At 40.5% G+C, this 24,021-nt stretch overlaps 1 protein-coding gene across 1 annotated transcript in view; it reads right to left on the bottom strand.

The window, feature by feature from the left end:
• Nucleotides 1–24,021, bottom strand: part of NUP210 (nucleoporin 210) — a 117,098-nt gene that overhangs the window by 7,030 nt on the left and 86,047 nt on the right. The window contains exons 26-36 of the mRNA XM_065408226.1: nt 22,089–22,169; nt 20,087–20,218; nt 19,684–19,842; nt 15,856–15,947; nt 12,474–12,648; nt 9,967–10,142; nt 8,290–8,507; nt 7,534–7,670; nt 6,535–6,658; nt 2,928–3,074; nt 296–546 (exon numbers count right to left, since the gene is read on the bottom strand). Coding sequence (XP_065264298.1) covers nt 296–546; nt 2,928–3,074; nt 6,535–6,658; nt 7,534–7,670; nt 8,290–8,507; nt 9,967–10,142; nt 12,474–12,648; nt 15,856–15,947; nt 19,684–19,842; nt 20,087–20,218; nt 22,089–22,169 — 1,692 coding nt within the window. The remainder of the gene's footprint in view (nt 1–295; nt 547–2,927; nt 3,075–6,534; nt 6,659–7,533; nt 7,671–8,289; nt 8,508–9,966; nt 10,143–12,473; nt 12,649–15,855; nt 15,948–19,683; nt 19,843–20,086; nt 20,219–22,088; nt 22,170–24,021) is intronic.

Raw genomic sequence — 24,021 nt, forward strand, 5'->3', positions numbered from 1 at the left:
CCCAGACCAGGCAGGCACCAGGCACCATGACAAACTGGCCAGCACTGCTGAGCCAGTAGGTGTGTGTGTGTGTTGTAATTTGCTATAGGTATAAGCCAGCCATAAATGACTCCTCCCCTGGAGCAAGGGGAAAGCGTGGAGGGCATTATGCATCAGAGGGATGAGAGAGTCACATTGCCTCCTGGAAGTACTCCCAGGGTGATGAAGTTTACACACTGGCCCCTTGCTCACAAATGCACCCAACAGCTCAATACAGCCTTAAATATGTAATGAGAATTTGCCATGACATACTCACCTCCAGTTTGTCAAGAATTTCAGTGGCTCCAAATATTTTCACATCAGAACTCGTGTAATGGTTACTTAAGAGAATTTCAGTCTGATCAGCATAAAACCCTGGATTGAACGGCACTTCAGCGCTGATCTGCTCTCCAGAGAAATGGCTGCCCTGGACTGAAGCTGTAACTAGGAGAGCAGTTTTGCTTATGCTCAGATGCTTTAGCTGCTTGTCAGTAAGTCTGTGCATTGTGATGGAACAGGTATAGTGTCCTATAAAGATGAAAACAGTTCAACCCTTGTTAATTTACTTGTGTTTCTTTATGGTTTTTCTCTTCACACCCAAGAACGTTCCTGTGGAAGAAGGGAGACTTTAGAGGGGAACGGAACAAGGAGAAGGTGGTGCCCTGACAAATCACAATGGACAGGGTGTCCCAAGAGTGGAAAAAGGCATGAAAGTGCAGTGGACAAATGGGACCCTAGGATGGGGCCTACCAATAATTCCCAGGGATACTGAACTAGAAGACTTTCTTCATGTAAAATTGTTCATGTGCCCAGCTGGTTTGAACCAAATTTTGAGTGCATGATTTCTGAGAACACTGGATCAAATGCGTTATTCCAATCCAAATATAACAACATACACTCTGTTCTTTTCATCCATCTAGCCAACAACCATCATCATCAACTCTGTCTGGTATGATTTGTTCTTTAGAAACCCATCCTGCATATTGCCTTATTGCGCACTGCTCCATTACTGCTCAGATATTCAGTGATTTCCTCCAACCTCTTAAAAGTCATCCCATTAGATTACTAAGGATTAATAAAATAAATAAAAAAAGAATCCCAAAGTGAGCTGAGTGGATATTATCAGTACAAGCTGATTTTCTGATACACATCAGTTTCCTTGCCATTTTCTCCACCACTCGTTTTCTATATCACAAGACAGATGCTTTGCTCAAGAAGAATTTGAGGGGGAGGGAGTAACCACACTCTCGCACCTCAGAAGGTTTGGCTGACCATGTGTTTAAGCACAGATCTGAAGCAAGGATAAATACATGCCCCTTTTTTCTGTATAAGGAAACTGCGCACATCTTACCCCAGATGGCATACTTTCTGCAGCACTGTGCAACAAAGGTAACCTCCATTATCCAGAGCGGCAGGTCTACCAGACTATTATAAGAATGCTCTCTCCACATAATCTGTGCTTTTTAAAAATCATATTGTGACTCATGTACACTTCTCCCCTGCTCTCCCAGTGTTGCCAACTCTCATGATTTTATTGCAAGTCTCACAATGTTTTGGTCTTAAAGCCCCACCTCCTGATGTCATGGGATCAGAGGAGAATCTTAGCTTTCATTAAAATAAAAAAGTTTCTAGCCCTCACGGTTGTAAGGAAAAACCTGAAAACATGAATCCCTAAAATGTTCACAAACCAAATAAAGAAGAACTTCAAATGCATTAGGTTAAAAAAATATACAATTTTTAAGTCATTCTTGTGATTTCTGAATCCTTGGGGTTGATGATACTGCAATACCTGCACAAGACAGAGACAGTGAACAGACTGAGATCGGCTTTAGCCCAACACATGTTATTGGGCTCAGTACAGGGTTATCTGGGTGAAATTTAATGGCCTGTGCTATACAGGTCAGACTAAGTGATTTAATGGTCCCATCTGAGCATAAACTCTATGAATCTGAGACTGAATCTAGATAGAAGACAAAGGCATTGGTGCCTGGCAGGGGAAGCAGCTATAGGAATTGATGTGAATTGTAATTGTTTCACCTGTTGATGGATTAGGCCCTTCCATTGCTGAAGAGGTTCCCAATGTCAGGGTATTTCTTGACACCTGAGTGCTCACGCATTCTCAGATAGCAGTGGTGGCTTGTACTTTTTGTTTTGTCATCTGCAGTTAGCTAAGAAACTGAAGCCTTTCCTAACAGAAGCAGGCCCTAACACGGTCATCTGTGCCTTTTCCACATCTGGACTGGGCCACTGCAATGCAAGCTAGCTGAGGCTACCTTTATACAATTCAGGTAGAGCAAAATATGGCACCCCAATAGCTTTGTGAAGTGGATCAGCATGAGCACATTATGTCTCCGTTCCACAGATGGCACTCGCTTTCCATCCATTTCAAGTTGCAATGGAAAGACTCGTATGTGTGAAGTTATTCATATGGGTTTGCAGAATCAGGACCTTAATTTGTACTTTCAACCTTTCCGGAAGTGATCTAGGTAGTGGTTTCTTAGCATTAAAGTCTGGAATAATGATGCAACCCAAAATTCTACCAAGTGCATCATTAAATCACAAAGGGTTGTATCATATAAGATTTCTCAAAACAGCACTATATAGATAGGAGGACACATGGAAATTAATGAACCCCCACTAGTTCAGCACTTGTTTGAAAACATTAAGATCTTGACTGCTGTATGGAGCAAACAGTATCAGAGATTATACAAATGTCAGACAACTACACATCAGTAACAAACTAACATTAAAAACTCTAAGTTACGCTTGGGACCCACTCCCTAATGCCTTGTGCATTCAAGACTCCCACTGGCTTCAACAGGAGTTCTGGATGCACAAGGAATGTTAGAACAAATTGCAGTAACACTGTAGCTCTGCATTTGCAATCTCAGCTTCTTTCCCCATCTTACCTGAAACTGCATCAAATCCAGGTTCTGCTGTAAAAATATCATGCGCTGGGAAATCAAATGCATCCTTATTAAAACGAAGGTGGCAGCCGATATTGGACTCTGGTTGTAGTTCTTTAATGGCTTCAATCTGAACAGGTGAACAGTCCCCTAAGGGGGAAAAAAATAGGCGTGTAAGATAAAAAGTGAACTTTGCTAATACAAAAGGATGGCTCAACATCATCTCTGAGAGGAAATTTCAAGTCATTCTGCCATCCTCATTATAATCTCAGACATACTATAAAAATGTCTTACAATAAGTAATGCAGTTGTCTTGTCTCACATGTAGCCTGAAAGAGTATGTATAACTGAAAGTTTTATAATGGTAGTTTAGATAAGTAAAAAAGAAATTTTTTGTCAGTCAGTGAGTCATATTGAACCATAGATTTCAGTTCATTTATACTTTTTTTCTATAGCTTGTACCTCATAAGTTAGGCAGACTCTAAAAGCCCCACTAAAAGGTATTTTTCAGTAGTTGTCAAGAGGAAAAATTATGTAATTTATTATTGGATTTGAACAGGCCAATAGTTCACACAAAAATATACTAAAAATATCATTTCAACAAGTGCTGAATGTTAAGACTGTTCAATATTAACAGAAAGGCACTGTGATTAAATCAAGTATGGCTTATTAATCAGAAGATAAAATATGATATTTAACTTCACCTGTAAAGTGGTTCTAAAAAACAAATATTTTTGGTGCAATTGTCAATTACAGTAATGGTGAGCATAAGCATGTTTAATGCTAAATATATTATTTTAAAAAGTCAATTACATTATAACAGCGAACTAATCAAGCTGTTGGTTGACTACTAGCTCCTTTTCATCAGCAATAAATGTGTCTGCTTTTCTTAATCTCTTTGGTTTCAAAAATCATGAAAGTATCCATAATTCACAAAAATATTGAATCAAAGTAGTTCCAAAAGAGCTATATACAAAAGTGTTAACAGAGGTTCCATACTACTCCATGTCCATTGCATGAAAAACAAAAGCCCAATTTAAAAAACAAATTTCAAGCTTGGAACTTCTGAAAACAAATACTTGCTTTGCTTACAGATATATCGCAGAAAAATGATGGTTTGGGTCAGACTTGACCTTTATCAAGACAAAACAAACTTTACAAGCATTTCTGTTTTCTCTGTTTAAATACAGAAGAACAAATTTTCAAATGACAAAATTCCCAATAAAGCTGAAAATTGGGTTTTTGCTATTGTGCCAATTGGTACTCAGTTAAAAATCTGTCCGGAGTATCCTAAAATATTCTCTCTGTCTGCATCTGAAGAGAAGCTGCAACCTTCAGTATTTAAGCAGAAGAAACCTGAGTGATTTTAAAATTTGTTTTATTTTCATAAGGGCAAAACTGCGAATTGGATGGATCAGGGAACCGGTAATTAGATACAGAGCCTTTCTTCACTAGGTTTCCCATTCAAATCCAGTCTGTCAGCACTGACTGAAAGGCCTCTGACATGGCCTGTGTGAGATAAGTGATAGCATCATTCCATGTGCTAGCAGAAAAGTGTCTAGATCACAAAAAATGTTACAAAATGATGCTCTTGCTGGCAATCTCAGCAGAGATATCAAGAACTGAACAGGCCTGGAGACTAATTTGTTCTCTCACTCTGAAAGTGGTTCCTCCCACACAAAGTTGAGATAATGTGTAGAAGGCTTGAATAGACTCTGCCTGTGCTGTATCTATCCTGCAGAAAGAGGGAGTTAGCCTGCAGGGCCCTGACTCTGGTGCGGGTCATGAGCACTAAATACAAGCAGACTATATTTTAATGGCCTATGACAATTAATGTGAGAGTCAGGTTCAAGTACACTTTCCTTGTACATCTTTTTTCCTTCATTTGTTGCAAGCAAAGGGGAAAATTACACTAGTTTTATTTCTGAAACCTCACCCATTTATTTAATTTGGAAATTCAAAATTTTAAACAGCCCTCGAACAGCTGGCTGAAAAGTAGGGGGATTCTTATTTTTATTATTATTCTTTTTTGCTAAAACCATTGAAATTCTCCCCATTTTTATCCCCCAAATGTGAACATTTTCTAAATCAGCTCTACTGATCAACTTTCTCAACTTTTTTCCTGTTTGGAAACCCAAAGGTTAATTCTCTTGGGAAAGTTGATGAAAATTCACTGAGCTATTTTGAGTTCGTTAACTGAAAATATTTTCAAAAAAATAACAGGAGTACTTGTGGCACCTTAGAGACTAACAAATTTATTAGAGCATAAGCTTTCGTGGGCTACAACCCACTTCTTCGGATGCATATAGAGTGAACCATATATTGAGGAGATATATATACACACACATACAGAGAGCATGAACAGGTGGGAGTAGTCTCTCTGTATGTGTGTGTATATATATCTCCTCAATATATGGTTCACTCTATATGCATCCGAAGAAGTGGGTTGTAGCCCACGAAAGCTTATGCTCTAATAAATTTGTTAGTCTCTAAGGTGCCACAAGTACTCCTGTTATTTTTGCGGATACAGACTAACACGGTTGCTACTCTGAAACCTGAAAATATTTTAAAACCCATACTTAAACAATGGTTCAAACTTCTCCACCACTCTCAAAAAAAAGAGATTCCAGAATAATTCCTGTACACGTATTACAAATCAGTCATTTGTATGAAAGTGTTTTAGAGATGCTTATATTAGTTCAAAAATATGTTCATCTCTTTTTCCAATGTAACATATCAGAACCTTGTTCTGAGTTCCTTGTGGTTGTGACAGAATTGTGGCTCAAAGCACTAAGAGTACATCTACACTGAGAAAAACCGCCACAGCAGTGAGTCTCAGAGCGGGACTTGCACTACAGAGCTAAAAATAGCCACGTAGACATTCCTGCTTGGGCTCTGAAACCCAGCCAGGGTTCTGAGACTCATTGCCACAGCTTTTGGGTTTTTTTTAGTATAGTCATACCCTTAGGCCTTACGATGATTATGAAGAGCTCACAGCATAGGACAGCAGAACTCCCATATTAACAGCTGGACAGCTCCTTGGCCACAAAAGAATCACACTGTGACTTCCTGATAGTATGTGGCAAAACTGGCATCTTAATGGTATATCACTATATGATGATGCCTCACTGCAATTCAGTATCTTCACACTATGCAACCTCCTGGCTCAATTCACCACACAGTGTTGTGAACATCTCACTCACATAGCGCAGTTGCTGAGAGCGACAGGGAGTCTCAGCTCTTGCCTCTCCATCTTTCATGGCTACTGGGAGGGAAAGGTTGGGCTTTTTCTCCCCTCCCTCCTGGTTCTAGCCCAGCTGCTCGAAAGCTCTCACTGGCTGTCCATTTCCCCATCATTGGGTGTGGTGACTCAGGAGAATGCCCATGGTCTTCTCACTCTGAGATTTTGGCGGGGAAAGGAAAAAGCCAGTAAGTCCCTACAAACTCACAACATGACCATGATGACTCCCACATAACTTGCGAGGCAGTGGTGAAGCACTAGTGCAGGGTCCTTTCTTGCTACACTCCTAGATGCTAGAGGAGAGACAGTGCATCATGCATGTGCGGTTAAGTAATGACCAGGCAAGCAGGAGAAGATTCAGCGCAGTACCTTTCAAATTTTTGCTTCTGTCCCCAGTTGCAACTATAACTTTTGAAGCTGCAACTCCTTGTAAGTTTGTTTTCACTCCAGTTACATGCATCGCTATAGTCCTTTGAGGAATACTGATCAATACCTGAAAAAAGACACCGAAGAATCCTGCTACAGAAGACTGTTAAATGAACACAAATTAAGGCAGGAATGGATTTTAGTAAGTCAAAAACGGATACTCCTCTCTCTCACACACACACCAGACAAAAGATGCATTTTTTTTTTTAAAAGAAATGCTGCATTTCTCTAATTTTAGAAGTTGCTTTTTTAGGCAACTTAAGTTAGAAAAACATGTTACTATTTCTATTAATCCCTCATAAATCAGTCACAAAAAAACAGGCACAAAAAACGCTGTATTTAATTTAATTAAAAATAATGTCTGGTGCTCTTATGTCTGCTGATATTGTGACTTCAGTGTAGACAGAACTATTTCACTGAAGATCAAATAAATGCAACTCCCTTTAAATTCAGTAATACTGACTGGCCGATGTACAGTACATATGTTACCATATGAAAAAAATTCTGGTTGGTATCTCATTCAAACAGTGAAACTTCATTCAGAAAAGCAGAGCCTTAATCAAAAGTTGTTCAGCATCTGAAACCAACTTAGCCAAGCAAAGACATGAAGTGTGCCATATAAAAATAGTACAGGCTCAAACTACAAACTATTAAGTTTAATTGCCTTCTTTAACACAAACTATAACCATGATGCTTTGGAAGTACGCCAAATATTTTTCCCATCAATTCATCTTCTGCTCAAGATGAACAGTACAGATATAGGAACAAATTTATACATTTTCAAGAAAAAAAAATTAAATAAGTGACAGTAACAGAAGCTTAACATTTTGTTGCTTAAAAAATATATATATATATATATATATATGACTGTAGGTAGAAATATGTTCCTAACAGACAGCAAACAAACCTCAACAGCACTAGTGGAAGTTAAAAGTCTCTCACCTCCCTGTAAGTTTTAAGTAGTCCAGGAATCTCATAATAAACAGTGACAACTCCTGAATCCCTTGCCACAGCTACACCTGTCCTTGGGTCAACCTGAAGAACACTGCTCAGTGAAGAGCTCCAGACTCCTGACAAGCCTATGAGAAAAGACTATTTGTAAATTAACTGCTTAACAGGGTTGCAATATGCTAGCCATGTTTGTTTTCAAACTGGAGTATGTATCTATAGGTACCCACCATTATATACACCAATTCCCACCACTCTGTGTGTGTGTGCGCCTATTATTAGCTATGCTATCCGATGTGTGGGGGCTAGATTCTGAGGTCCTTGCCTCAGAGCCACATTCTGCTCTCAGTTACACCAGCAGAAGTTCCACTCTTGCAAAAATCCCATTAAGGCCAAAGAACTAATTAGAGGATTGAGTAAAGGCCTCAAGACTGTGTCTTTGTATTATTATCCCTGTTAATTTTTTTTAACTAAGCCTTTTCCAGAATGTTTTATATTTTAAGAACAATTGAATTGGAAACTGCAGATGTTTGATGCCCAAGAGCTCAACACAAGTGAAATTTTTGAAAGCTGCAGTTGATCAAACTTATTTGTGGTGTTCAAAAGAATAGCGAGTGTCATTTGATTCTGATCATCATCATAAATAATGTATTTGGTTTCCCTAGACTGTCACAATGCATAGCACTACAAAGTTTCCATGGTAATTCAGAGCCAGCATTGAAATGCATTTAAACAGCTAGTGTTTCTTACCTTCTTGATTTATCAGTGTAGTACTAAAACAGATGACATCACCTACTACCATGTCTCTGAGCTCAGGGAAAATGGCATGTTGCACAGGAAGAGGGACATAATCTGCAATTCCACTGTGCTCTGTATCCCAAACCATAAGCAAGGTCAAGCCTACATTTACAGTTCGAATTACAAATGTATTGTTCGTGGTTCCTTTCCCAATCTGCACAAAGTCATCTCTGTAAATAAAAGGAAAAAAATGCTTTGGTTTTCAGAAAATTCTGCTATTCCCTTTACTCTCCTCCTGTCTGGTATTTATTCAATTTTTTTTTTTTAAAAATCTCACTTTGCCTGACTCCTTTTTTGGGATGGTTATTAACTGAGATTAACAAAAAGGAGCAAAAATATACAAATGATGTATTTAGTTGTCATTTAAGAAAATCTGAATCCTAACCACTGCACTGTGTAACATGGGGCACGGGTCACCTGCAGGTTTAAACTAGTGTAAATGGTGAATTTTCTGTAACTTGCAGTCTTTAAACCACGACCTGAGGACTTCAGTAACTCAGGCGGAGGGTTAGAGGTCTATTTCAGGAGTGGGTGAGGTTCTGTGGCCTGCAATGTGCAGGAGGTCAGACTAGATGGTCACGATGGTCCCTTCTGACCTTAAAGTCTATGAGTCTGAGAGTCCAGAAGAGGAAATCATGAGGTCCTTATGACCTAATATATCATTTTCTTGCATTTCAAGAAGCTCTTAAAGAGAGGCAAGCCTCTTCTTTCACTTTTTCACAGAGGAAAGAAGCAATAAAAGGAAAACCCTATGAATGGGTCTAACACTAAATGCAGCTGGTCAGCCATAATTTCTTAACTCTACTAGGTCAGTGTCTTCAAACTGCTACTGAGATATGCACTCTTACCAACACTGCACACTCCTGACCATACTAATACAAAGATATATCTATATGAGTGGGGGAAAGACAAGATAGCTTAAAAAAACCCCATATCTTTCTTTTCCTCATGACTCTCACCCAAGTATTTACACAAGGAATTCTGTGGAAGACAAACTTTGTGCAGTAATCGTTGGGGAATTTGATGAACATCCCACTGACCAAATATGATTTTTTATTGTATCCTGGTGCTGCCCAAAAGCCCCAGTCAGGATCGCATCCCCATTGTGCTAAAGACTGTACAAACACATCTGAAGACACAGTCCCCACTCCAAATTCCCTAAGTTTAAGACAAGCTGCAATGAGTGTGACAAACAGCAGGAGGAAGGGAGGAGAGGAAGGGTAAGGCCAACACTAATAAGATCAACTTGTTACATAAGCCAACAACGTGTACAACTTAATGATTCAGAATCATTGGAAGCATATACACGCATACACCCCCTGTTCCCACTGGCCCTCTGCCTAGGCATGACTTCATTTTGTCAGGTCACTACTGGTGACTAACTGGTGCCCTTCTTTCTGCCATCTCTGAAGGCTGTACACATTTCAGGAGTCAATCAATGATCCCAAGCCTGCGATCCCAAGCCTGCCACCAGAAGTACAGCCGCACTCTTGCTGACATAGCTTTATCCCTCCTTTTTTTTTTTTTTTTTTTTTTTTTAACTGGGGTAGTTACCATGACTGGTATAATACAATGTCTTTTACATTTCTTAGGTGCCCCTATAATTAATACTCTGATGTAGACACTTACCTGTTGGTTGCAAGGTTGAGCACAGAATTGTGCGAATGGAAGGTATCTCCAGAGTTATCATGGAAATGGACTGTGAAGGTTAATGTCACACCCAATGGTAGAGCCAACAGAGCCTCTTTGTTTTGAGTGTGCAGAACAGGACTAATAGAGATTCTCAGGTAGGAAACAGGAGACACCTGTATGACATTAATAAAAGACGATATTCTGTAAAGTGCTTTTTTCCCTTGACTGTGGGGTGCCTATTAAATAAAGCTATTTAAATAATTTCCAGACACAGATACGTGTAGAGTTCTTTATGAACCACACATATGTTTAGTCTGGACATTACAACAGCATTGAGAGATGGAGCTTTTAATTTCACACAGGGCATATTATGTTTCATAAAGTCCTTGCAAAGTATCTCCTGCTCGTATAGCACCGGGAGCTGAGAAGCAATAATGACATGTAACAAATGCACAAAATTACAGAGATGGTGTTTATCTTGTAAAACAAAACCAGAAAATTCAACAGATACACAACTCAACTAATAACCTGCAGGCTTCTCCCCAGCAAAGGTGGATATACAAAGATTATACATCCCCAAATATCAGCCCCTGGGTGAGTGGTGCATGAGGTACATATGAACAAGGGATGAGATTCTAACATCTGCTCCAGTATCTCTACACCAGGCAAAAGGCCTGGAGTGGCATAAAGGGACTCTAAAAGCCCAAGATCTGGCAGGGGGAAGATTTCCCCCAGTGCAGGAACAGTGGAAGACAGCTGAAAGGCTGCCCTCCAATGGCCACCTCTCAAGACCTGCTATAGAGGGGTGTGGCTCTAGCACTGTGGAGATTATGGGCAGCCAGGGAGAGGCTGCTGCAATTCAGACCGCTCTCCTGGGCTGTCTCTATTATATTGGTGCTGCAGGAGTTGCCCAGGACTAAGCCACTTTAGCTACATAACTTCCACTGGGCTGCGAGTTCTGTATTGCATCTCTAAGGGCTAGTCTACACTTACCGGGTAGTTCGACGGCTGCGGATCGAAGTTCCGAGTTCGATTTATCGCGTCTGGTGTGGACGCGATAAATCGAACCAGGAAGTGATCCCCGTCGACTGCGGTACTCCAGCTAGACGAGAGGAGTACCGCGAAGTCGACGGGGGAGCCTGCCTGCCGCGTGTGGACCGCGTCTGAACCGCGGTAAGTTCGAAGTAAGGTATGTCGAATTCAGCTACGTTATTCACGTAGCTGAATTTGCGTACCTTACTTCGACTTGGGGGGTAAGTGTAGACCAAGCCTTAGAGGCACAGCACAGAATCCCAGCCAGGACGTTCGAAGGGAATGCCCATGTTGCAGAAGGGGCCAGGCCACTCTGAAATAAACTCTCCTATGGCTTGACTGATTGGGCCCACCTTGCATCTGTTAAGCCCAGATTGGTCAGCAAGCTGCATTCTGCTGCTTTAATGGCTCCCTGCCCAAGAAAATCAGAATGGGTTTGCAATCCCTGCTCCCATCCTTCAAGCTGTTTAAAGAAATAAGCGTTTGTGCAAAAATAAAGACAATTTTTGCAGCAACACTTACCTGCAGGGAATCGTTCTTACGATGATGAATTCACAAATGTTTTGTTGTGGAAATGTATTTCCATTATTAATTAATAAAAGGAAAACCTGCTTGACTTATCTAGGCTAGCTATCAAAAGTAAAGGGACAATGTGTGTTTTCTCTGATATAGCTTTTGGAAAATAAATAATGGAAGGATAAAGGAAGGGGGGGGGGGGGAAAGCTTCAACTGTATAAAGAACAGTACTTTAAATGCCCCCCTCAAGGGTACCTTTCTTCTGAGCCAAGAGGCTCAGATAACAGAGTTTTACATTTTATCTCAAAATGTACATGTCAAAACTTGAAAAAGAAAGGACAGCATTGGCCTCAAGGAAACTGCATCTTCGGTGAGTCTGAAAACTGTGGCTAAAATATCAGTATGTACAGCTGTCTGCTCCACTAGCTGATGTAATAAGCTAAAATATCAGTGCATATGGCCATCTGCCCAACTAACTGATGTAACAAGATAACAAAAATGCCATTTTCCGTGACAGACTTTCAAGCCTGTTTTACTTAACAGTCTCAAAACAGGGTCTGCAAGAGACAACTGCTAAATCTAATATTGATGAAAGCAGCTATTTATTTTTTAAGAACATCTCAGCTTTCTGAATATTTCTAGCTTTAATGTTCTGATGTTTGGGTTGACGAGAGCCAGACGACATGTGAGCAAGTGCTGAGCTTACCTCCCCACAAAGCTCTGGTATAGTATATCACTCCTTACTTTCATTGCCTCCCGCTGTTTCAGTAATACAGCCTCTCCTGAGCAAAGACTGCCAAAATATTCACATTGGTATATACAGCGAGATAGAGGAAGGAAGGCCCAGTGATTAGAGACCCAGTTGGTGTCATAGGAGCGTATGTTTTTAACGGATGAAACAGCATTAGCCTTAATTGTGTTCTGACCCTAGTGAAGGATAAAGAGAAAAATACTACCTTAATGGCAACTACAATGGTCTGGTTGACTCCAAACAGCTCCTGGGAAATTATTTCAATTGTTGATGATCCTATCAAGGACCCTGAGTTCAGAAAGCCTCTCTCATCAATCTGTACAACGGGAACTTTATTGGGACCATCCAGGACACGGTAACTCAGGGAAGCTACTCTGTCCCTTGATAAAGCAAAAACAGAAAGCTTTAAAAAATAAAATAAAAAAATCTACATTTACAACCAGATTTATTTAAACCAAGCATAAACTAGTGCTATCTGATATGTGCGTTTACCGTGTTTTTGCTATAAAGCCACAAAGCGCTGTAATCTAATCTAAGATTCAAGTGTTCAGATCTTGATTCAAGCCTTCCTGGAAAAAGTCTTATCTATGCTTGGGTATATATTAAAATCCACTTGCTGTCCACTACCTTACAGTGTCATCATTCACTGATGTGAACTTGATTCAGAATATTAATATAGAAGGGTACAGCATGTGGCTTTCACAGACATTTTCCGTCAACAGTATTCAGTAGCACATTAGTCTACCAGGGTCAACACCAGTATTAAAGATAAAGACAGGGACATAATTAAGTAGTTCTCATCAGTTTCCTGGAAACTGTTTGTACACAAGGTTAATTTTTGGAATAAAACACTCCATGGTATTAGCATATTAATAAATAAAGTGAGCAAACGTATAAACTCTAATTAGCAGGCATTCTGACTCACTGGATATTTTAAAGAACCACTTACACATATTCTACTGTACATATAAACAACCTTCTCTTCTCTCTCCCCGCCCCCATGCATTTTTCCATTCAGCTGAGAATACAGCATTTTCCTTCTGTGGAACCCAACATGGAAACTGTATCCTGAGGGCCCTTCCTGGCTGGTCAAATAGTGAAGGTGCCAGGCTTGATTATACCACGGGTTAAACTGTTTCTGGTGGCATTGTGACAGATATGGCAACTTCCTGCACTCTCCCTGAAAGGCCTTAGTTTATGTGTTATCGTGGGCTGGGATTGTATGTAACCTCTTTGGGGGAGATGTGACAGATATTGCAACCCCACGGAGCATCTTTAGGGTCCATTGTTTTAAATGAATGGTTTATGTATGATTATTTCATTCTTCATGCAGAAGGACTATCACAGCTCCTCTAGGAACTGAGGCTGTGAGTGGTGATTAAGGGGAATCAGCCTAGTTGTTATATCTCCCTCCCCAGCCGCCCCGAGGTATCACTTCCCAGAGAGGCTTACATATACTAGTTCAAACTGGATTCTCCTGAGGCCAACAGATAAAAGGACTTTTGGATAAATAGCCTGAGTTTAAACTGACTCAAAGCCTTCTTTCTGATCCAGTCAACAGTCAGAACTTTCTGTCCAAGGGGGGGGCCCTCGATACTTGCAGAAGAGTTGGAAAGACTTGATCTAGTACGGCCCCCTAAGACTGATGGATGACCTGTGATAAGCTTTTAGCATGTCTGTAGGTTCTTTTATTGTTTTTATATGTCTACTCTGTAGTGCTTTCGCCTCAAGAATAAATATGCTTGCTTAGAAAGAGCTGTGTGGTAACGTTTAACTGCGGTCAATTTCGCTGTTCATAGCCTTTGGCGAGAAAGCCAAGCAGTTTCGCTTGCTGGGAATATCCCTGTGTAAGGAAGGAAAAGTGGAGTCTGGAAAACTCCCGGTCAGGAAGGAGAAAGATGCGGGTCTCTACCCAAAAGAGATGAAGGCTGAGGAGTCGGGAGCCTAGAGAAGATTCCTTTGGGGGACCATGAGGGAAGAATACATGTGCAGTTGCCCTGAACTGTGACAGGAATATCCCAGGATAGCGGAAATGGTCTGACCATTGTGGGAGATGTGCAATGAAAAGGAATACGCAAATTATTCTCCATTGGTTGGGCCCTCACCTTCTCAGAGTAACCACAAAAAGCCTTAAGAGGAGAGGCCAGGGAGCCATAAGGATTAATTTAATTTATTGCCCATACCAAGGGTGCTAGGTTATTTACAGAACAAGACCCACGGTCTTTGCCCCTGATAACTTATAGGCTAAATGGCAGATTCTGATACTCTTACTCACTTTACGTCATGAGGAGTCTCATCCTCTCCAATAGTGCTGTGTGTTGAGTAAGGTACTATTCAGTATGAGCAAGGATATGAGGTTTAGAAACAATACGCTAGGTGTTAGAAATAACACCACAGCTGATAATATGAGAGTAATAGAAGGAAGTTGGGGGAGGGAAATCAAGGATTACAATTAAACTCATGGGATTGTCCATGTATGTTAGCGCTACTGGGGGTTTTTGGGGGTGGGGTGGAGGAGATCCTTTATTGCATGGTGTTTACAGCACCAGTACTGGATTTTGATTAATTAATGTATTTACTGTTAAGACACATGAATGAATTCAGTGCATCATGCCTCAGGCAGCCAAAGAATGATGCAGCCAATGGAGACATGGTTAAATTTTAAAGCTTTCCTCCCCTGGAGAAAGCAGTGGTGCAAACACCATTTGTCCTGACCCCCTGGGTAAATCCCCTGTGGAAAGTAGCTGCCCCTTTCTAGCATTGGGCTTGAAATTTTCAGCCGCTAAGAAACTATATCAAGCCTGAAATAAGTTTAAAGAACAATTCTTTGAAAAGTTACAATATAAAAATGGCACCTCCTTATTCAGCAGATCTGTTCCCTGACTTTTGTAGGAAAAATGTTTCTGCTTTTTTCAATCCCTATAGCTCTGTCTAGCCAGTGTTAGCAATTGGGAGTGAAAGCAGGTTTCTTTTCGGACTCACAAGCCATCATGAGAGCTATTAACTAAGTTCCAAATGAAGGGCAAAATCCTGTCCTGCTGTCTCCGCCCCCCCCCCCCCCCAGTTACACCTCTGTAATCCTACTGAAGACAGAGTTACAGATGTGTAACCAAGACCAGAGTTACTAGTGAAAGTTTAGTAAATAAAAACATTACCCACAATCAGTGGATTTAAGTTGTGATCTTTAGGTAAAACACTTTCTGGTCTCACAATCTAGTCCCAGTCTCTCAGTCAGAACATCAAGGAGCTGGTTTTCAGAAGTGCTGAGTACCCACAACTCAAGTTAAAGTCAGCTACAGATTCCCAGCACCTCTTAAAACCAAGACCTAAAAGTTCTCAGACCTATATGACTGTGTAGGTATAGCTTTCTAACCAAGGAAAGACAAGTACAAGATTTGATAGAAAACAAATGTAGAGATAAAGGGCTACTAATCATCAGATAAATCCTTCAATATAAGAATGTACAGGGAGACTTTTTTTTTTAAATGAAACAGACAAAAAAAGGTTATTTTAAACATCAAGAATTATACTTTACAGCTACAATAAATTGCTCACACATAGGCCCACTGTAAAAAATGACCACTTACCTGTTTGTTTGAAGTTTAATAAATGAGTTAGGTGACATTAAGATCTGCTCCGCATCTACTTGTGGAGTAACTAGAAGAAGTTTATCAAATACCTGGAAAATAAAAACTAGCCTTGTTTATTTCTACAAGCAGCTAGCTACTGAGGAACATTTACTTCTATTTATTCTTCCTCTTCCAAAACAAAATTAAGAAAAGGAACACAAAATAGGGACATAAGAACAACTGTTTTAAGCTTCGTAGTGATAATGCCTTAACTATATTTTAATATACAGGATTAACAAGTTGTGCACTAGTTTAGGAATGATGTGAATAAATGTGAGGCAGTCCAGATGAGAGCAACAGAAGTGATAAAAGGTTTAGAAAATGTGACTTATAAGGAAACGTTTTAAAAAAAAAAAACAACAACCTGGGCATGTTTGGTCTTAATAAAAGAAGACCGGGGGGACCTGATAATAGTCCTCATGTGTGATATGGTCTGTTACAAAGAGGACTGTGATCAATTGTTCTCCATGTCACCAAATGTAGGACAAGAAGTAACTGTCTTATTCTGCAGTAACGGCGATTTAGATTAGATATTAGGAAAAACTTTCTAATTATAAGGATAGTTGATTTCTGGAATAGACTTCCAAGGAAGGTTGTGGAATTCCCATCACTGGAGGTTTTTAAGAACAGTTTGAACAGACAACTGTCAGGGATGGTCTAGCTTTACTTGGTCCTGCCTAACATGGGAGGCTGGACTAAATGATCGCTCAAGGTATCTTCCAGTCCTACATTTCTAGGACTTCTATGATTCTATGTATGGCATACTGAAAAGATGTACAGTTGAAGAAAAAAATGTTATCAAGGCAAACAGAACAAATTGCAATGAAAATAAAAATCACCTTTTTAATCTGTTTAATACATAAGCTCTCTGTTTCCCTTTGAAGTGGGAGATTTTTATTTATGTAGATGATGAGAAATAGTATGGCTTCTCAATTTATTGTGGATGGATTAGATCTCTGCACAGAGCATTGTCTGCCTCTGTGTTTTCCCCAGCTTTGTGTTTTAGATTGAATACATTAGAAGGACTTTGCAATAAGGTGTTAAAAATCTTTTGAAAAATTAAAATTTAAAGCAGTTTTTAAATATTTCTATTCTATGAAGTAGTGGAAAAATCAAAGAAATACAAGATTAAATATCACATATGGAGGTTCTGACTTATGCTACATAGTATATTTTGTCCGTTATTCCTGTAAAAAAATGCACTTCTATAAGCATATATGTTGTATTTCCCAATTGTTTCTCAGTACAAGGATATAATGTCATGCTAGAGAGTCTGTAGATGTGGAGCAATTCATTCATAAGTTTATTGTATACACATATGCACATGTATATTCTACATAAGGCTATGTTTTAGTCATGGGTATTTTTAGTAAAAGTCATGGATAGTCATGGATAAACAAAAATTCACAGGCCTGTGACCTGTCCATGACTTTTACTAAAAATATCCGCTGTGACTAAAACTTGGGCAGGGGGGCAGGACTGCTTGGGGGGGAAGGGGGGAGGGGTAGAGGTGACCTGAGACCCCTGCTGGTACTGGGGGAAGTCTCTGCTGCCTTTTTAATGATTTTTTCATGTGATTTAGTAGCTGGAACAAGGAGAAGGAGCCAGGACCAAGTCACCAGCCAGCTCTCTGGAGACCACTAGCAAATCCTATGGGGTCCACGATCACAGTGTGTGAAAACTGCTGGTATTATGCAAGGGACAGTGAGCCTCAAACCTTTATCATTAGACAAAAAGGTGAATGTATTTACAGAACAGAGTAGGATATGTATCCTAATCAGTAGTACTTGTAGCCACATGACCCTGAGCACCTCCGGAGAGCCCCCAGCTCTCATTAAAAGTGATGGAAGCTGAGAGTGCTCAGCATTTCTGAGGAAGTGGGAGGCACTTCACAGGGTTGGGTCTTCCTGCTTGATTAAGGTTAGCAGCATTTAGCCCTTACACAGGCAAGGGGAAAAAAAGAATCACTAAAAAGGGAAGTTGCCAACATGTTAGTTTTTGAATGATACTTTGTAGTGTTCATTATACCCAGTTTGTGGCGTTAAAGAATAAAAATGTAAACCACTGTACAGAATAGTCATTCATTCTAAAGAGAGGAGCAATTTTTTATTTTTCCATTCAACTGGTTTGCAATTTAAAGACCTTGAAATGCACCATTTCAATTTCAGGGTGCTGCTAACAATGAATATCAAGAATCCAGCTAAGAAACTACAATTGACTCATGAAGCTTCCAACTCTATTATCAATACCATCACTTCAATAATAAGTCTGACACTAAACTAGAGTCAAGACCTCAAATGACCTTTAAAAAAAAAAAAAAGCTCAGTATTAAAATATTAATAGCTTTCTACACCCACCTCTGAGATTTTTAATTTGATTATGGTGACATATTAACCACTAAACCCGTAGGCAAACAATGCTAGCCCACCATCCACAATATATGCCAAGATTTAAGAATGAGAAGCATAATAACTGGTAGATAAAGAAGATCGTGTTAAAGCTTGCACCACCTTGTGCTTTAATATGATGTAAAACATACTTCTGTAATAAGGGCAGAATCCTGCAATCACTTATGCCTGTGAATAACTTTAATCATGTGGCTTTAATGGGCCTACTTAAAAGGTAATGTTTCTCACATGCATGTTTGCAAAAACAGTGTTGAAATGTTTTCCTGCTATAAACTGAAAAAAAAAAATATTCACAAATTGTTGCTGTTCGTAACTTATCTGTAACAATATACTGTGCACATTTGAAATATTGTCACTTAGGAGCAACGGTGAAAATGCAAAGGCTGCAATTTTAAAGAAACTTTTAAAATATGATTTTTAATAATAGGCAACAGCAGTGTTTACATTTTAGAACTTGGGAAGATTCAGTCTCTCTCGTCAAAAGCCAGGCACAGCTGGCTTTTCAACATAACAGCTTGTGAGGAGGGGGGTAAATGCTGGCTGAAATTCTTGAATAATGCTCATTTCTCTTCACAGTGAACCTAGACATCTGACTAAATGGTATACTTTTCTAACATTTCTTCACTGGATTCTCCCCACCTTACTCACTGTTTCAAAAGATAACACTGAAATTTCCATCATGTTGTTTTTAATATGTATTGCTCAGATCATCCCCCCCTGTGGTAAAATCCAGGGGGTGGAGATGCTCTCCCCACATTGGCCCACTGAGAGCTGGATTTTGTCCCCCAAACGCCACCTTTGTGGACCCCAGGGTGGTGGAGGTGAAATTCTCTCTCTGAGTGGATCTAGTAGGCATGATATGGATCTAGGTTACTATCAAGAAAACCCTTCTAAATCCGTGTTACTGAGATCAGACCACACTGGTAAAATGGCACTGAAGACCCGAAGAAACCATTATATGGCTTGCAGTGACTGTGCATCACCACTACACAAAATTAATCTATCCTGTGTCTTAATGGGGCCACTGATAATGTAGTTTGAAAGAGCCACTTCCATAGTATGTTAAAGGCTACTTTTCCTTAATAGCACAGCCAACTTCCAGTACCGCCCTATCTAAAAAGAAAATTCAACAAAATTACATTCAGACACCATCAGGGAAGGAATGCCCATCACTTAACCCCAAATTAATAGATAAGTAACTTCTCTCTTAGTAGTGGGAGATGCCACCTATGCACCAATATCTAGAGTGGGGGCTTAGACTGGAACTGCATCTTTACATCTGCATTCCTTGCTCCAAAGTATTTAATTTAGACCTGCAATATTGATTAATACTGTAGTTTCTTGTTTAAAATGAGACAAGCCGACCAGAACATTTTACCTGAATTTGGATTTCATCTGACAGCTCTCCTGCCAGGCTGTGAAACTGTTCAGCAGTAGGATCAAGGGCTTTCACAATGACCTTCAGCCCTGTTCTTCCCTTTGCTCTGCCATAAACATCCATAGCAAAATTATATTTTGCTGGAAGCTGAAGAGAAGCCTGAAATAGGAAATACTCATTAACTGTGTTCAAGGAAATACTTGGAGTTGACAAGAAAGAAATTCCATCTTTGTGCCTGATGCGGGTATCCTCCTTTTGAGCAAATGGAAGCAGCGGATCTCCTCAATTCCCATCCTGGGAAAATTTAAGCATCACAAAAAAATGACACACACACACACACACGCACACACCCACCCACACCCACCCACCCCTTATCCATTTCTGGGCCCACAGTAGATTGTACCTCATTGTGTCTTGTCTTGATGTCCAGGATATCTCTCTTGGTGACAGACCAGTGAAACGTTAACCCTGGCAATGCATTGCCAAACGAGAAAGGGGTCTGATTACTGGTGATGCCCATCACATAAACTGGCATCTGAAAGCAGACAAATGGAGCTTTGCTTGAAAAAGGTGCAACTTTAGGACAGAAATTAGTTATACAAGTAAGGAAGGAACACAGTAACTCAACACAAAATGCCCAAGCCAACTGAAGAGGTTTATTACTCAAGAAATAATACTTTTTAAAATATTGGGTTACCAAGTGCACCTTTAAAGTGATATCATGTATAGAACTCTCACAATGACATATCCTTTTGCATCAAAAAACTTTAAACCACGCCCTTTTGTAAGAGGCCCTACCACAACTAAGTGCTGATTCATTTCATCAGAAGCCTCAGCAGCTGGTCATATGGAGGAGTCACTCATCCTATGTGGCCCCCTTAACAACTGAAACATCGTACACATTCTTACATTCTCTACTGTTTTGACTAGGCAGTCTCTCCTCTGTGCTGGTTGGCTGTTTGTGCCAACCCGCTCCTTCCCCCCTGCCCAGTTTGTGACAACATGATATACATATAATAAATATCCAAAAGGTGAAAATACCAAGCAAGAAGAATAATTATTTAGCCTGGTACAAGTACGTAACTAGGCTTAATGGGATGAAATTAAGAAATGATTTAGACTAAATATCTGAAACAGGTTCCTAACAGTGACATAACTAAGACTGAAATAGTCTCTCAAAGCAATTGGTTGAGGTCCCATATTTTGAAATATTAGAGTCAGACTGGACATACTACATATTTTCCTGAAAGGAGGATAGACCAGACAACCCATCTCCAAATGAAAAGATTCCCTGGTGGTCATGCCAACATGGCAGATTGCTAATTTTTGGTTCTACATTGAGTTCTGGCTCTAGCAAGTCCAAAGCAAGAACAGAAATAGAATTCCTTTTCTTCTTCTTTGCACCCTATTTGCGTGATCCTCTCTTGAAAGAGGTCAGAGTCTCCTTGTGGTTGGAAAAACACTGTCTTAAAGGAGAAACAGCTCTCATTAAAGATGAAGAAGCATGAGTGTAAGACAGGGGTGGGCAAACTTTTTGGCCCGAGGGCCAAATCTGGGTATGGAAATTGTATGTTGGGTAATGAATGCTCATGAAATTGGGGGCTGGGGTGCAGGAGGTCCGGCTGAGTGTGCAGGCTCTGGGGTGGGGCTGAGGAGTTGGGGGTGCAGGAGGATGCTCCAGGCTGGGATCGAGGGGTTTGGAGGGCGGGAGGGGATCAGGGCTGGGGCAGGGGGTTGGGGTTGGGGCACGGGAGGGGGTCTGGGAGGCAGGCTCTGGGCAGCACTTACCTCAAGCAGCTCCCAGAAACAGTGGCATGTCCCTCCTCCAGCTCCTACTCGGAGGTGCAGCCAGGCGGCTCTGCGCGCTGCCCTGTCCGCAGGCGGGGCCGGGCTTGGGGCAGGGGCAGCGCGTGGAGCCCCCAGTGTGCTCCCTACGCGTAGGAACCAGAGGCGGGACATGCCGCAGCTTCCGGGAGCCATGCAGAGTGGGGCAAGCCCTGGACCCCGCTTCCTGGCGGGAGCTCGAGGGCCAGATTAAAACATCTGGAGGGCCATATGTGGCCCCCGAGCCGTAGTTTGCCCACCACTGGTGTAAGAGCATATGCTTTATTGTGGCACAAATAGTGTCTGATTAGGTTAAATAGTAAGATGCCCAGAATAACACCGAGAAGTGAATGAGGGTTTGCATCACCATTTAATTAATTTAAAAAAAAATCACGAGTTAATGTTTTATTCCACAAGATCAAGCTTAGAACTTTGGTTGGTTGATGTGAAAATGCTTTCCAACTAAACTATTAACTTTTTCTTTGTAATGCTCATTAGCACATTTCTTTTGAAAATTAAATATCAAAACAAACAAACAAAAAGAGTGGGAGAGAAAGAACTCTAAGGGTAATTCAGCTAACCTGTGTACCGGTTTTCATTCGTGTAATGGGTGCACGGATTCTAACAGCCACAAGCCGTACGACTTCGACTTCCACTTTATCCTAAAACGAAAAAAAGCTCTGTAATAGGCAGACCATTTCATTTAATGACTTCGGTGAACTAGATTTTTAGTATCAGCTAGATGACAAGTTCCCAAACAACACATATCAAAGCAGGGACTTCAGACTTGCTCTTGATTAACGTAGGCTACGCTGAGGTTCACACAGCAGAGCCTCCTGTCGGCACAAAGCTCAGTGCAGGATCAGGGCCTTTGTAATGAACCGCTGCACTGGATCCACCCCAGTTACCTCAAAATTGCAAGGCAGGGGTTGGAGCAGCCTACGGTACAAACAAATGAGAGGCAGTGGGCACTGACAGGACAGCCAGGATCTTTGTTCCGGGGAACTGATCTTGTTACCTGAAAGACTGGAACGACTGACTTCAAGCAGAGATAAGCTTTAAAACACCTGGTTTTATGATGCAGTTGGTGACAAAGGGAAACAATGATTACGCTTCTCCCCCTAACAAGTGGGTTTCACTGGCATGTGTCTCGTCAAAACCTCTCGCACCAAGTGTTAAAGTTTAAAAGAATACAGTGTTTTTTTAAAAAGATAGAGTAACAGAAATGTCTCTTTGCAATAAGAAATCAAAATGATTGATTTAGTAGATTTTTCTGTTTGTGTGATCCTGATTAAAATGGAAGTGTGAAAACAAACCAACTGCTCCCCCCTCCCTCCTGCCACACACTGTAATGATCTGCAATGACTTGTTTGTTTTCTTTTATTCTCCCCGTAAAAAAATCAACAAACAAATTTGCAGAAAAAAATTGAAGGGAAAAAAAATCCTTGCAGTTTAACTGAAATCCTCTGACACAACAGATGAAACCACAGACTTGATATAAATCAATACACTATAAATCCAATGTCAAATCAAAGTCAACTCTGTACAAAATGCTTGTCCATAAAAGGGCACATCAAAATCCAGCTGAGTAAAGCCCTAACAACATGAGAGTATTTACGTTCTCAGACTGAAAAAAACCACTATGGCAGAAGGGGAAAAACAAAGTCACACATACATATTAGTTGTTGCTTAATTTAAAAGGCACCCTGATGAGAATGGAGTGGTGTTTTAAATGGATGTGGTCCAGAGATTGCTGTTTAATTCCAGCTTAGATAAAATATGGAATGTGTTTACTTATCTACTGTACTGAAGTCTAATCTGTAGAGGATGTGTCTATTGCAGAAGACCAATATACACATTGGCATAATTCAGTATGATTGTCAATTTGACAGCAAGATAGATTGTAAACTACCAGGGGAAGAGCCCATGTCTTCCAACATATCTGTGACGTGCATAGCACCATAACAGCACTACTTAAAAAATAAATAGTCTTTGCTCAAGACTACAGAGTTGATGACTAGCAGGACTAAGAAGGAGAAGATGGGGTCTCCAGGAGGAAGAGAAGTGAGTGATTCCAGATGGGGAGAGTAACAGTGCAAGACAGAAAGGGAGCCAGACAATCACAAAATGGAAAAATAGGAGGAAGAAAACTAGGGGGAGAAGGGTGGAATGGAGAACAAGAGAGAAAATAGGAAAGAATAAGAATGAGAGGGAGATAGATGTGAAACTTGGTGATTTCTCTTCTCTGCATCTCCTGTCATTTCCAGAGTTTTATCTCTGAAGTGCAGTTGTGGGGACAGGACCAGACCTGATGGTCACAAGGTAGGAGATTTGGCTTCCTAGTTCAATCTGCTGCCTTGCAGAAGCCACAGGCAGACATTGCTGTCCCTGAGTTACAGACACAGCAAATACTTTAACAAAATTCTGATCTGTCTCCATTGCTTGTCTCACCTGGGAATCTCCCTGTGCCCCCCCATGAAGGCCAAAGGGCTCCACTGTGCAGTAGTTGCCCAA

The sequence above is a fragment of the Emys orbicularis genome, chromosome 7 (genome assembly GCF_028017835.1).
Source record: "Emys orbicularis isolate rEmyOrb1 chromosome 7, rEmyOrb1.hap1, whole genome shotgun sequence".
NCBI classification, from domain to species: domain Eukaryota; kingdom Metazoa; phylum Chordata; order Testudines; family Emydidae; genus Emys; species Emys orbicularis.